This window comes from Antrostomus carolinensis, unplaced genomic scaffold, assembly GCF_000700745.2.
Source record: "Antrostomus carolinensis isolate BGI_N321 unplaced genomic scaffold, ASM70074v2 scaffold7217, whole genome shotgun sequence".
Lineage (NCBI taxonomy): Eukaryota > Metazoa > Chordata > Aves > Caprimulgiformes > Caprimulgidae > Antrostomus > Antrostomus carolinensis.
This window is the reverse complement of record NW_010326619.1, coordinates 6,728-18,884: the sequence shown is the minus strand read 5'-3', so window position 1 is coordinate 18,884 and position 12,157 is coordinate 6,728. Positions and strand designations below refer to the sequence as shown.

Below are 12,157 nucleotides of genomic sequence, written 5' to 3'. Positions count from 1 at the left end.
CAGGAGTTAGAATTTGCATTGGCTTACTGTGCTAGTTTAAATTACAAAATTAACTTAATCAAATTCTGCTGTAAATAATACCATTGTGAATTGGTATAGTTCTTCTGGGAGTCAAACAGTTCCACTGCATTTAATATCGCAGATTTTGTGATTACAGTGCTGTTCCTCTCAGGATAAATGCACATGCATATACAGTTACATATTGTGATGTTATACTGCGGTTACTAAGTTAGCGCTGCAAAATCAGAAGTTTTTAGTAATAGAAATACGTAATATACATAATTAAGTTGGGTATTTAACAGAATTGTTTGGCCTATTTGATCTGATTTCTTTAAGAGTATGTGGAAGTAGAATTACATAATTTCCCAAGTAAATCATCCCATCTCTTTAAATAAAAATTCCCCTCTAAAACCCAACAGACCCCATCTCTACCTTTTCAGGCCACATTAAACTCAGCTCTCTTGCTCATAAAGAATATTTCATTTCTCCAAAGCTTGCTTTTGGGCCAGTCGTTTGGTGAAAGCTAGGGTAAAAGCTTGAATAACTGCGTAAAATTGCATCACGTATTAAATGTTAAGAAATCCTGACTTAGATCCACTTTTACAGCTTTTCATCCCTTACCTGCACTTGCATAGGAATTGTAGAGAGACCATCTGGATAATACTGTGTGGCAGCACGTGCTGAAGTGTTTATAATGTCAGTCAGTGCAGAAGTGGTAGATGTGTGTGGCAGCTAGTGCTCACCTGGGAGTGGATGGATGCCCAGGAAGTTTGGTGAATTATCCAGAGTAACACAGTCTATCAGTAGGACAGGGTTACAGCAGGGTGAAATCTGGTAGCCACTTTTGACTACTGAAGAAAATATCTTCTTGTCATCTTCATAGATTTCTTTAAGTATCAGCTTGAAACTCCAAGTTTGACATAACAATGGCTCTGCCTTTTTGATCTGCCTAAGCAGTGTTAGTGCTGCCACAAATGTGTTTGAAAATTGGCAAGAGAAGTTCCAGTTGAGTGAGTTTTTGGAATTGTTTTGGTAGATCTCCTTAGGGATTATCATTGGTTTTATTTGAAATTATAGCCCTCCATAAAGTTATTGTGTGTATATTCTCTGCAATACACAATTCTATTTATACAACAAGATGCTATTTCACTTATTGCCAGAAGGGTAATTTATTCGCTACAGAAGTAGTGAACTTTTTTATCTATCATCCACCAGGAAACAAACAAAAACCCCACCAAACCAGACTGCTGACTACAAATGTGTAGTGGTGCATTTGGTTGACAGAGTGAAGTTTAAAAAAAGAAAAGAAAAAATAATTCCCATGAAGTGTATGAAGTGTACACACGTGCAAAGCAAGCACGAACTGGCATGGTTCACTTGTCAACTCTGAGGTTATCTGGGGCTATTTTTGTATTTCTCCAGCCTGACAAATCTAAGAAGACAATGCATGAAACAAGATCAGCACAGTCATGTCAAATTATCAAATCAGGGAGCACTCACAGTTTACCCCATGAATGATTTCACTTAACAAATTCCAGTAACTGTGACAAATAAAACAGCAGAAATACAGGCTGCTGAGAGCTGATATATTTGGAGAGACGAGCTCATTGAGAAGACTCTGCTCAGCATTATATTTCAGTGTGAGACATCAGTTATGTTTTTTGGCTTCTTTTGTGTTGAGAAAAATAAAGGCATTCATTTTTGACACACCTATTACAAGAACCTTTACTCTGTTAAATTAATATATTACCTGTACAACCTTAGAAATTGGTGAAAATAATGTCCCTTAGGAACCAAAACAGGAAACATATTGATTTTTAGGTGTCCAGTAAAAAAGACTGGTCAGGAACAAGCCAGCATAACAAAGACAAAGTCAGTTTTAAAATATATTTATGTATTGCAAAGGAATTTTACAGTGAATTCTGGAATCTGATTATCTCACTGATGTAAAAAAAAATACATATATATATATATATACACACACACACACAAAGCTTTTAATCAGAAATTAAATGTTAATTGCACTGAATAAATTCTATGTATGAAATAAATGGTTCAAGTGAATCTATATTTTAATAGACTCAAAACCAACTTGATTAAGTCAAATTTAACTTCCATTCTGGTTTTTCCTTTTAACCAAATAAACTCAAGGGTAAATGCAATCTCAAAAGCAAAGAAAGATATATTCCTGCCCCGACACATTTATAATACAAACCTGAGATGACATACAAGTGCAAGTAGTAATTGATGAAAAGATGCAAGAAAAATAGGAAATATATAACTAGGTATTTATTCTATCCTTTAATGCCTCAGTATTTCATTGGTTTAATCTTTAAGGTAACATTTAACAGAAAGAAACAGTGAAAATGAATAGACAATTTCTTGAATTTATACCTTTGCAGGATAAATCCATTATTTACTTTTTCAACTGAATTAAATAGTTTCTTCTGTATACCAGTCATCTCGTATATGCAAAAAGTGCACCCAGCACTGAGGGTATTAGCAAATAAAACTTACTGAACCACAGAAACTCAGAACTCCCCGGCCTGTTCTCCATGGATTTATGGAACGGTTTTAACTATAAACTTAAAAGAAAGAAACAGTGAAAATGAATAGACAATTTCTTGAATTTATACCTTTGCAGGATAAATTTTTTCAACTGAATTAAATAGTTTCTTCTGTATACCAGCCATCTTGTATATGCAAAAAGTGCACCCAGCACTGAGGGTATTAGCAAATAAAACTTACTGAACCACAGAAACTCAGAACTCCCCGGCCTGTTCTCCATGGATTTATGGGACGGTTTTAACTATAAACTTAAAAATAACAGCTTTGCACCCATTTTTTTTTTTTTCCTAAAAAATGGTTCCCCTTGGTTTTTATTCTCCTGCACTAAATGTAACAGTTCTTTCAAATTTATTGTAACTGAGATTGCCCAAGTTGTTTTGTTTTTTTTCCTTGTGCTATTACACTCTGGACTGTAGAAGGGAATGGCCAAGTGGGTGAAGCACGATGCCACTGTGATGGTGTGGCCTTCAACCACTCTGACCTTGGATTGGCTTATCACCATAGTCAGCAAACAAACTTCTTGCCTCTGTGCAATGAGTAATGACATATTCTTGTTTTTAATATAGTGCATTACAACATTGAAGCTATATGGAATTGTTTCCCCAGTTGTTTGGTCCACTTTAACGTTTCCCCATTGTTTTTGTTAAATGATCAGTAGGAGAATGTGCTCCTGACAATTCAGGGCATTTCAAGCATGACTCATTCTTCAGTGTCGAGTTTTGATTATTGTCACAACTACTTAGTTCATCGCTGCCCTCGGTGCCTTTGTAATCACCACTTTCCAGACCTTGGGGTAGAATCAGGCTCTCCGAAGAGGCCCTGGGCTGTAATCCCCTGGTACTAACCAGAATTATCTCAGTAAATTTCACTTAACTTCCTACCATGCAGCAATATTTTATCCCAAAGCGATGACAACAGTGCCTGTTTGTAATCAACTGAATTAATTAAAGCCAAGTCTGATTTATTTAGAATCTAAACCATTGAGACAAAGTACAAAACTTACTTCTGTATTTAGATGACTTTACTTGAGGCTTACCTTTGGTTCACTAAGGTACAGGCAATAAAAATAATGAATACACTTCTTGGTCCCTTGTAAGTTGTGACAATGTACCTCAGTAAGACAGATATTCTGTCTTATTGAGATGTTGTATAATATCGAGGGTAAAATGTTGTAGCAAAGTATCCTTGGGATATTTAGGATGGCTCCATGTCATCACAGCTGATTTCTATCTAAAATGCAAACCCTGTGGTTCATTGAGTGGCCTAGACTCAAACTTAGTGAAACGTGCTGTTGAAGTTGTTTAATTATCAAAAGAAAAGGGCTGTTGATATTATCAAAGAAAAAAGGTAGAGTTTTGGAGGAGAAGAGAACTCCAACTTTCTGCCTCAGGGAGCCAAGATATAGAGATGTACATGTAAGATTGCTGTACAGGTACCTGCTAGAATATCTCGTGTCTCTTTGTGATCATGTGAAATTCAAAGAGCTGTAAGGGAAACAGCTACACAAACCAAATTAGACAAACAATCTCCTGGGTTTTCTCCACTGTAGCTGCTTGTCAGGTGTAGCATATAGTCTTGCATTGCATGACCTTCAACTAAACATGCAGTCATCCATCCCTTAGAGTCCAATTCTGACACATACTCCCATTGCCTTCCTGAAACCTAACATTTGCCTCCAAGGCATTCAATTCAGAGTTCAGAACCAAACAGCTGAGTTCCCAAGCTTTCTGCACAGAACTTTTTATAACCTTGACTGCCTCTTTTCTTAAAAATGAAAGTGTTTTGCTCATCAAGTAAATTCATCAAGTTTACACAGCGTTCCTTTTGAACTGAGTTTGCATTTCCTTGAGAAAAAAGAAGTTAACTGTAAGAAAAGGATCTGTAATCTCAGCACTTCTATAACTCCTGATTAACCTCAAAAACATTCACTTTTTAAAAAAACCCCCACACAAAACCTAAGATTGAGATTCTTTCTCTTTTATCAGAAGAGATTTTATCATTACAAGGCTCTGAATGTCATCAGATAACCCTCTTTGTTGTCTTGACAAAGAGCTAACTCTAAATTGTGGTAAATGAGGTAAGAAAGTACTTGTAACTCTAGCTGGGGATCTCTTGCCCTTGGGAAGAGAAAAATCTGGGCAGTTTTGGAGAAGGAAGATTACCTTCTGCTGATTCCAGATTGGGACACTGAGGCCATATGAGTAAAGCTGATACTCTGTGTATGCCAAGAATATCCGTGTTCTCCTGAAGGTTAATATTACCACTTTGACTGTTGCCTATATATGCTTCCAAGATCTGAAACCCTCAAATTCACAATAAGCACCAAGATAAATTTGGCAAGAAATTTAAGACAATATCAATTTCTGTGCACTGGCCCCCAAAATGGATGAGTCTGTTTTAACTCTGAAAATGGTAATGAGTCCTAATTTATCACTGATGCTTAAGCACAACCTTAGCTGAAGCTACTGAGACATTCTGCTTAATTGCCAAAGGCATATGGTAAAGTATGACTAAAACTATTTTGTTCCAATGCTAATGAGTTTAGAAATTCAGGAGCAACTATTGAAATAATAGTGAATACAAATGTTTAATAATGAGCAAGGGTATGACGTCATTTCAAACACTGCAATAAAGAATATGCCTTTCAAAAGAAGCAAATGTCAAGTGATCAGCGTGCCATTTGTTGAATGAAATTATGCTGATGAGCACTGTAGAAAATAAGCTTTTCAGTAAACCTGTTAATCCATTTGAATTTTACTTCCTCCATGATAAAGACGAGTTATTGACATGTTGATGCAGTGCCTCTGTGAGCAGTCCAAGCCCTGCAGCTGACATTTTTCAAAAGTAATCATCGTTTCCATTTTTATTTCCTATTTGCTTACTTCTGCTCCAATACTGAAAGGCAAAGCAATATCATTGTACAATTCTTTCTATTTTCATAGTTTCGCAAGTAAATTAAACCCTGTGACGATTCCCTGTAAGAAGTAAACGTTGTCCCTTTGGATGCTTATGAAAGTCATAAGATACATACGACGATTTGCTGAAGGCCATGCAATGAGTCAGTGTTATATCCAATATTACAGATTAAGATCATTGCTCTGAGCAACTGCAGAGCGCTGCTTGGACCAGAAGATCAATACGTGCTGAACTCTGTGCTATTTTTAGCACAGAGTTCACTCTTCCTTCATTTTCTGCCTCCTTGCTGTGTATACCAGCTTCCATATGCTATGCTATTAGACCAATAATACAGTCACATATGTCCTTAAAAGCTTTTTCCTGTTCTAGTACAAGTGGGAACAAATTACTCTGAATAGTTTTCTTGCCTTAATCTGCAAAAAACTTGTCCTTATGATATAATATGTTCTGTTTACTAATTCTTTCTGGAAGTCTATAAAAGATGTTTTTGTCATGATATGATTCATTAACCAAGAACATAATTATTAACAAACTTTTTCTTGCAATGTTAAAAAAGAAAAAGAACTGCTTCTAGAAATTCTGAGGTGCAATATACTTGGAAATTAATGTCATGGTAAATAATTTAGTCACCGAGTAAGGGAATACTTAAGAATGCATCTCAATCATTGCAGTTGTCTATTAATGGGGCTTTTTTCTCTGGTTTATATTTTCTTGTTGATGAAAATAAGCTGATCCTTGATTTTCTGTTTGCTGAACATTAAGAAGACTTTCCTCTCTCTGGGTTAATTTCCTTTTTCCCTGTCTTTCAATCATATATTGTATAAACATCCAGTAATTTTATATAAAGAAAACACTGAAGGTATTTTCCCCAAAATAAACTATAACTTTCCTAATGAAAGAAAGATTGTTACTTTTGATCATACTAATTTATTTGGAGACAAAGAAAGAAACCAGAACATCCAGTGTGAAATGCAAACACTGATGTATGTACTTTCAGTTTACTAAGACTTGTTCTGGAAACCTAAGATTCTGTATTAAAAAAAAAAAATAAAAGGAAAATTATGTTGATGTCACAGCTCAACAAAGCTAAACATTTATATCACTGGTGTCATGAATCCAGACTAGCAAATAACCAGTGGAATACTGTCATAGTCTGTTTCAGCTTTTTGAGTACACGAATGTAATACAACTTATTTGCTAATACAGGTTTTCGTACTACAGGTTTTCGTACAGTTATTATCATAATTCAGTTTTATTTTATAGTATTTTAGTAATTCAGGCAAGTTCTTGAAATTAATAGAAGTAGCAATCAGAATAAATGCAATAAGCTCCTTTACATAATGTCTCTGGAAACCCTTCCACACAAACAGTTTGCAGATGCAGCTCAGAGGTTTGATTCTGCTTAAGGTGGAGACGGAGCTGGACATTCCCTGTTCTACACAGCCTGTTCTAAAATTGTTGTTTAGCCACTGCTAAAGTTTGCATATTAGTGAAAATGCTTCACATTTTCCTTGTGGCACAAGGAAGATTGATGTCATGGCTCTTCAGTAATGCAGTGAGTCTGATACTTTGAACAGAAGTCCAGAAGTACCTCTGCATGAACTTAAAATTGTTCACCACTGCTCACATCTGAGTCATGATTTTACCCACCTGAACAGTGTTCAGTTTTTGGACTAAGCGTTGTCTCTGATTTTTCCAAGTGTTAAGAATGTGTATGCTCTCACATTCACACTAGAAGTTCCTTCATCTCTCTTCCTCATTTTTTATTGTTCTATTAGATGGATGAATCGTTTGGGTCTTGCAGCAATTGGTTACACGCCTGATGACAAGGATATTCATCCAGATGAAGGTAATGCTTCACAGATTATAATTAGAAGAGAGCAGAGAGTACATATCTGCTCATTATTTAAACAAAGTTGGAGATGTTCTTTATTAACCTATGTGCCATATTTTTTAAAATACCAATGTTCATAAGAATCCATATCCTTGAAGAACTATATTGGTGCTACCACCAAAGAAAATTTTAAGGAGTTTTTGAAACAAGTGATAAAGAGAATGCAAGATTCAGGGTGAGGTATGATCTCCCAGATCATCACCCTAGAGCAAGAGAAGGCACCACAAACACGGGCCAATATGTGCTTTAGAACCATTTTTGCACCTCCTGAGCTCAGGTTCCAGCCTTGTCTGTTTCACCACCACCCTGTTATGCTAACATAATTAAGTGCTGAGGCTCAGCTCTACTTTGGCATCTAGAATCAAGTTTCTCTTTCACAGTCTGTGACTAGAAGGTGGTTTTATGTACTGTGGGAGTGAGGTGCCTAACCTGCTTTCTGTAACGCTCTCCTAAAGCATTAGAAGGTTCTGCCACGTCTCTGTGTGTATCTTAAGTGCCAGACATTTTCACAAGCCTGTTCTTTGGTGGCTGCCAAGCCACTCAGGTGACTGTGAAATGTCTACCTTTGCCTGCTAAGGATATTTTGAAAATGTGGGACCTGCTTTCTTATGGAAAAGCACTTGAGTGAAACCTGGAATGCTTTGTTAGCAGATTACTGGAGTGAAAGCGACCAGGATGACATCGATGGCTCTTTAACCCTGAAGCAGGAAGGCTCTTCAACACTGTGTGACACCTACCATCGAACACCCTCAGTGAGTTATAAATATTGCACTTCACAGTAGGTCACCAAGAAATACCTGTGTGCCTTGATTTGCATTTTCCTTGTTTTGGAACAATTAATTACCATGAAGGCAGAACAAAGACGGCTCTCGTTGTAAGAATGAAATTACTGCTGTTCCTTATGAGCCAAGACCTGAATGTTTCCATAACAAGTCAATTACACAGGAAGGACAGGTAAATGTCTCCTTATATACATGTCACCAGTGTGTAAATATGACATTTTTTGGCAAGATTTGGGAGATTGCACCAAATAACATGAACAGAATATTCAAACATTGACTTTACTGCAGAGTATGAACAGAATGTGGTGGAAGGGATGGTTTGTATGAACTGAGACTGTTTTTCCAGTATGAACATTGGATATTGGATGCTAGAGATTAAGATCAGATCACATTCATGCAGTAATCATGTTTTAGTACAAACACTTCTTGAAGAACATATCTTTAGAGGCAAGGGGGTTTTTTTTACAATATGAAGCATTGTGTACAATACCATAGCAGTGACAATATTGTCTGTTAGTGTCATGAGATGTTAAGTAGCTGATAAAAGTACTTCTAATATATTGTTTACAGACAGGTTTTGATAACTGAGGGGAAAAAAACCCCAACATTTTGTACCTGAAGAGGCTCTAGTAGCAAATAAGAACATTTCTAGTGTATGGTACATAGACAGGCTGTGATAATTATTCTATGTTTCTAAGCACAGATAGGACTGTTCTCTATTTTTCTTTCAGATTTTTCTTCAGCGTGAATGACATGATCCTCATACAGCCAGAACCAAAGAAAGAGTGACTGAGACAACAGCATCACATGGGTGAAGTTCAGACTGATTTTCACCCATGTGATGCTGTTTTATCAACTGGGATACAGGTTAAGCCCGTCCCTTTCTGTTTTTCCACTTTTTGCCTTTCTCTTTGTTTTTGGATTAAAATTATACACAGACCCAGCAGAATTAATTAAAATAATTTGAGAAGTTCAGCAGTCCCCCAAAATTCAAAAATCTTCCTGGGTGCTGAAGTTTTTTTTGGTTTTTTTTTTCTTTCTTTTTTGGCTGGATACTCATCCCCTAAAAAAAGAAATTGAATCCAATTATGATTTCTTCTGGGGACTTTCACGTCTTCACAGCACACTGCTGGTCTGAGTGTAGACTGGACAGGTCTTCAGGAAACCTGTACCAGTGTTACACTGTTCTTCCCAGCAGGAGTTGCTCATGGGCAGAGAATGAGCAAAACAAGAATAGGGAGTGGTTAAAACATAGCACTTGCATAAAAGTTCTCACTGCTAATTATATTCTCTTTACAGAGGTCCATATTATGACATATCAAAACACACACATCAGTCCATTTTATCAGTATATATCATACAATGTTCTACTCTATAGTCATTGTCTTAAGTCTGTTCAAAACGTTGTCTTACAGTCAGATGCTTTTGTATCTTCTCAGGTGAATTCTTCAAGTCCATTCCCTGAAGCCAAACACGGTCGACACTTTTCAAGTGAATCAACATATTCTCATTCTTCTGCCGAGGATTCTCGACAAGATGTAGCAGGAAGCACACACTCGTCAGGATGCAGACCTCCCTACCGAGAAAGACGCTCGTGGCAGGACCTGATAGAGACTCCGTTAACCAGTTCAGGGCTCCATTTTCTTCAGACTGTTCCTCCTGACGCAGAGTACGTGAGCGGCCGGCCTGGAATGTCACCGGACAAACGAAGACAAGCAACGCTACCAGTACAAAGGCGTCACAATTATGAGCAGGATGGGCCTTTCCCTTTGGTGGAATGTCCAAGGGGACACAGCTCTCATATCAGGCCACAGAAGCAACGTAGTCAAAGCCTTCCCCGGAACAGAGATGTCAGGGGAAAGGGACACGTAAAGTCCATAGAAGGAACAGATGACAAGCTAGAAGAGAAAGTTCCTATTAGAAGGCATAATAGTTTCTGTGTAGAAGGTAAGCTTTTCGAGATGTTCTGATCCTCCTCACTGCCATTGCAAGCCAGAGCAATATTGCCATTATTCTCAGCAACTGTTACACGTTGGCAAATTCATCAGTCACTACACAGCAGTTTGCACTTAAAATGCTTGGCTGTAGTGCTAAGAATATAGCTTCGGGGCTGATCAAAGTGTTCTCCTTTTATCAAAACAAAAATTGGAAGACTACGTTATAGAGTTACTTTATACCTGAATTTGCATTATTCCTTCCTGGTTTTAGAGACTTCATCTGAATGATTAGATTTGGTTTTAGGTTTCTTTATCTCTTTTCTTTCAGAAAGCATACAAGAAATTGGAGAAAATATAGATGGTTTGCAAGAGCTGTACAAATCTCTGGAACAAGCCAGTTTGTCAGCTTTTGGAGAGCAGCGTCCTTCCACCAAGCAGGAGTTCCGCAAGTCTTTCGTAAAGCGATGTAATGATCCGGTTATCAATGAAAAGCTTCACCACATCAGAGTTCTCAGGAGCACTTTAAAAGTAAGGCTTTATCATTAATCTCATGTATGAGCAATATGAACTAGTAAAAGTATAATTTCTTAATGTTTTCCGTGGATGAGGCTTTCTTTGTACCTTTAGAATTAAGTTCCAAAGAAACTAAAAATACTTGAAAAGAAATATGTTCCAGCTTACGGAAAAAATAAATAAATAAATATTTGGCACTCTTTATAGGCAAATTGTAGAAAGTATCAAGGACTGAGCCATCAAACAATTTAAACTGTTTAATAGTTTAATAGTTCCTGAACACAGGTAAAAGATTCAAGTGTCCAGAGTAGTTTCCCTAGCACTTTGCATTAAAATGAAAGAAGAAAAAAAGTGCTGAAATACCAAATGTGGCATAAACTTCATTTTGATGTGTACTGTGTCTTTCTGGTCTTTGATAGGCGAAGGAAGGGGACCTCACAGTTATCAACAGCCTTCTGGATGATCCCAACTTAACATCAAAGAAGTTTAAAGATTGGAAACTAAAGAACTATGAGTTTTTCCTGGACATTTGTGAGTATAGTGCTGCTGTGAAATCTCAAAACGGAGCCTCTGAACTTGCAACCTCAGCCCCGATGCTGACGCATACGCACTCGTTCATTGAAACTCACGTCTGACAGGACTCATACCCCGAATAATTGCTGGGTGCCATGAAAAAGCGAGTAAGATAAACATTGTAATAATTATTGATAACGTACTCAGCAGTACTGTAAATAAGTTGGATAAGAGAATAGTGCCACAGGATGCCTACTACATTGCATGATAAGACTATAATATTCTTTATGAATTTTTTGTTTTGTTTGCTATTATCAACCGATGTCCGTATCAAGCTCTGCATAGAAAGAAGCAGTGCAGAAGTGTAACTGAAAATAAATACCAGTATATTTAAAGTACTGTACTAAAACTAAGCTTATAGTATGAGCTCCTACAATCATTTTATATATATAGATATATATATATATAAAGACATATCTATGTATATAAAATGTAACATGATAGTTGACATTTACTTTTAAAATGCCCTAAAGTTCACGTTTTCACACATTTTTTTTCTTGAGGAAAAAATATAAAATGAAAACACGAATGCATTGGCCACTCTTAGAGATGAACGTTTATTTTTGCAACATTTCCAGGTAGTGACCATCTTTGCAAATAAAAGGACAGAGTTATCAAAATGTAAACTCAATCCCTATAGTGTGCCTTAAAATGTACACTGTACATCTAGCAAATAGATCCCAGTCGGGCCCTATGGGCATACTGGACATGCCATTTAGATACTGTGTTTGTAACATACTGTGCCTGCCTTTAACAGGAATGAATACAAGCAAGCAGGTGTGGCACAGAGGTTCAGATAGTAGTAGAACAATGCTGGATGTTCACTAATGCTGCAACTTGAACTGATTTTAATACGATTTCAAGTATTTCATGGTGAAAGAAAAACATCTGAGTATGGTACGTACTGCAGGTTCTCGGATTTTCTTCACTGTGAATTTGTGGCACATGACTGAGTCACAAAATTCAAAAAAGCT

At 36.9% G+C, this 12,157-nt stretch overlaps 1 protein-coding gene across 1 annotated transcript in view; it reads left to right on the top strand.

Moving 5' to 3' along the window:
* LOC104527821 (connector enhancer of kinase suppressor of ras 2) overlaps nucleotides 1-11,899 on the top strand; it is a 128,527-nt gene extending 116,628 nt beyond the window's left edge. Inside the window, exons 20-24 of the mRNA XM_029085877.1 lie at nucleotides 7,263-7,333; nucleotides 8,027-8,130; nucleotides 9,600-10,107; nucleotides 10,426-10,625; nucleotides 11,030-11,899. Of these exons, the coding sequence (XP_028941710.1) occupies nucleotides 7,263-7,333; nucleotides 8,027-8,130; nucleotides 9,600-10,107; nucleotides 10,426-10,625; nucleotides 11,030-11,245 (1,099 nt within the window). The 3' untranslated portion in view covers nucleotides 11,246-11,899. The remainder of the gene's footprint in view (nucleotides 1-7,262; nucleotides 7,334-8,026; nucleotides 8,131-9,599; nucleotides 10,108-10,425; nucleotides 10,626-11,029) is intronic.
* Nucleotides 11,900-12,157: the final 258 nt, after the last annotated feature.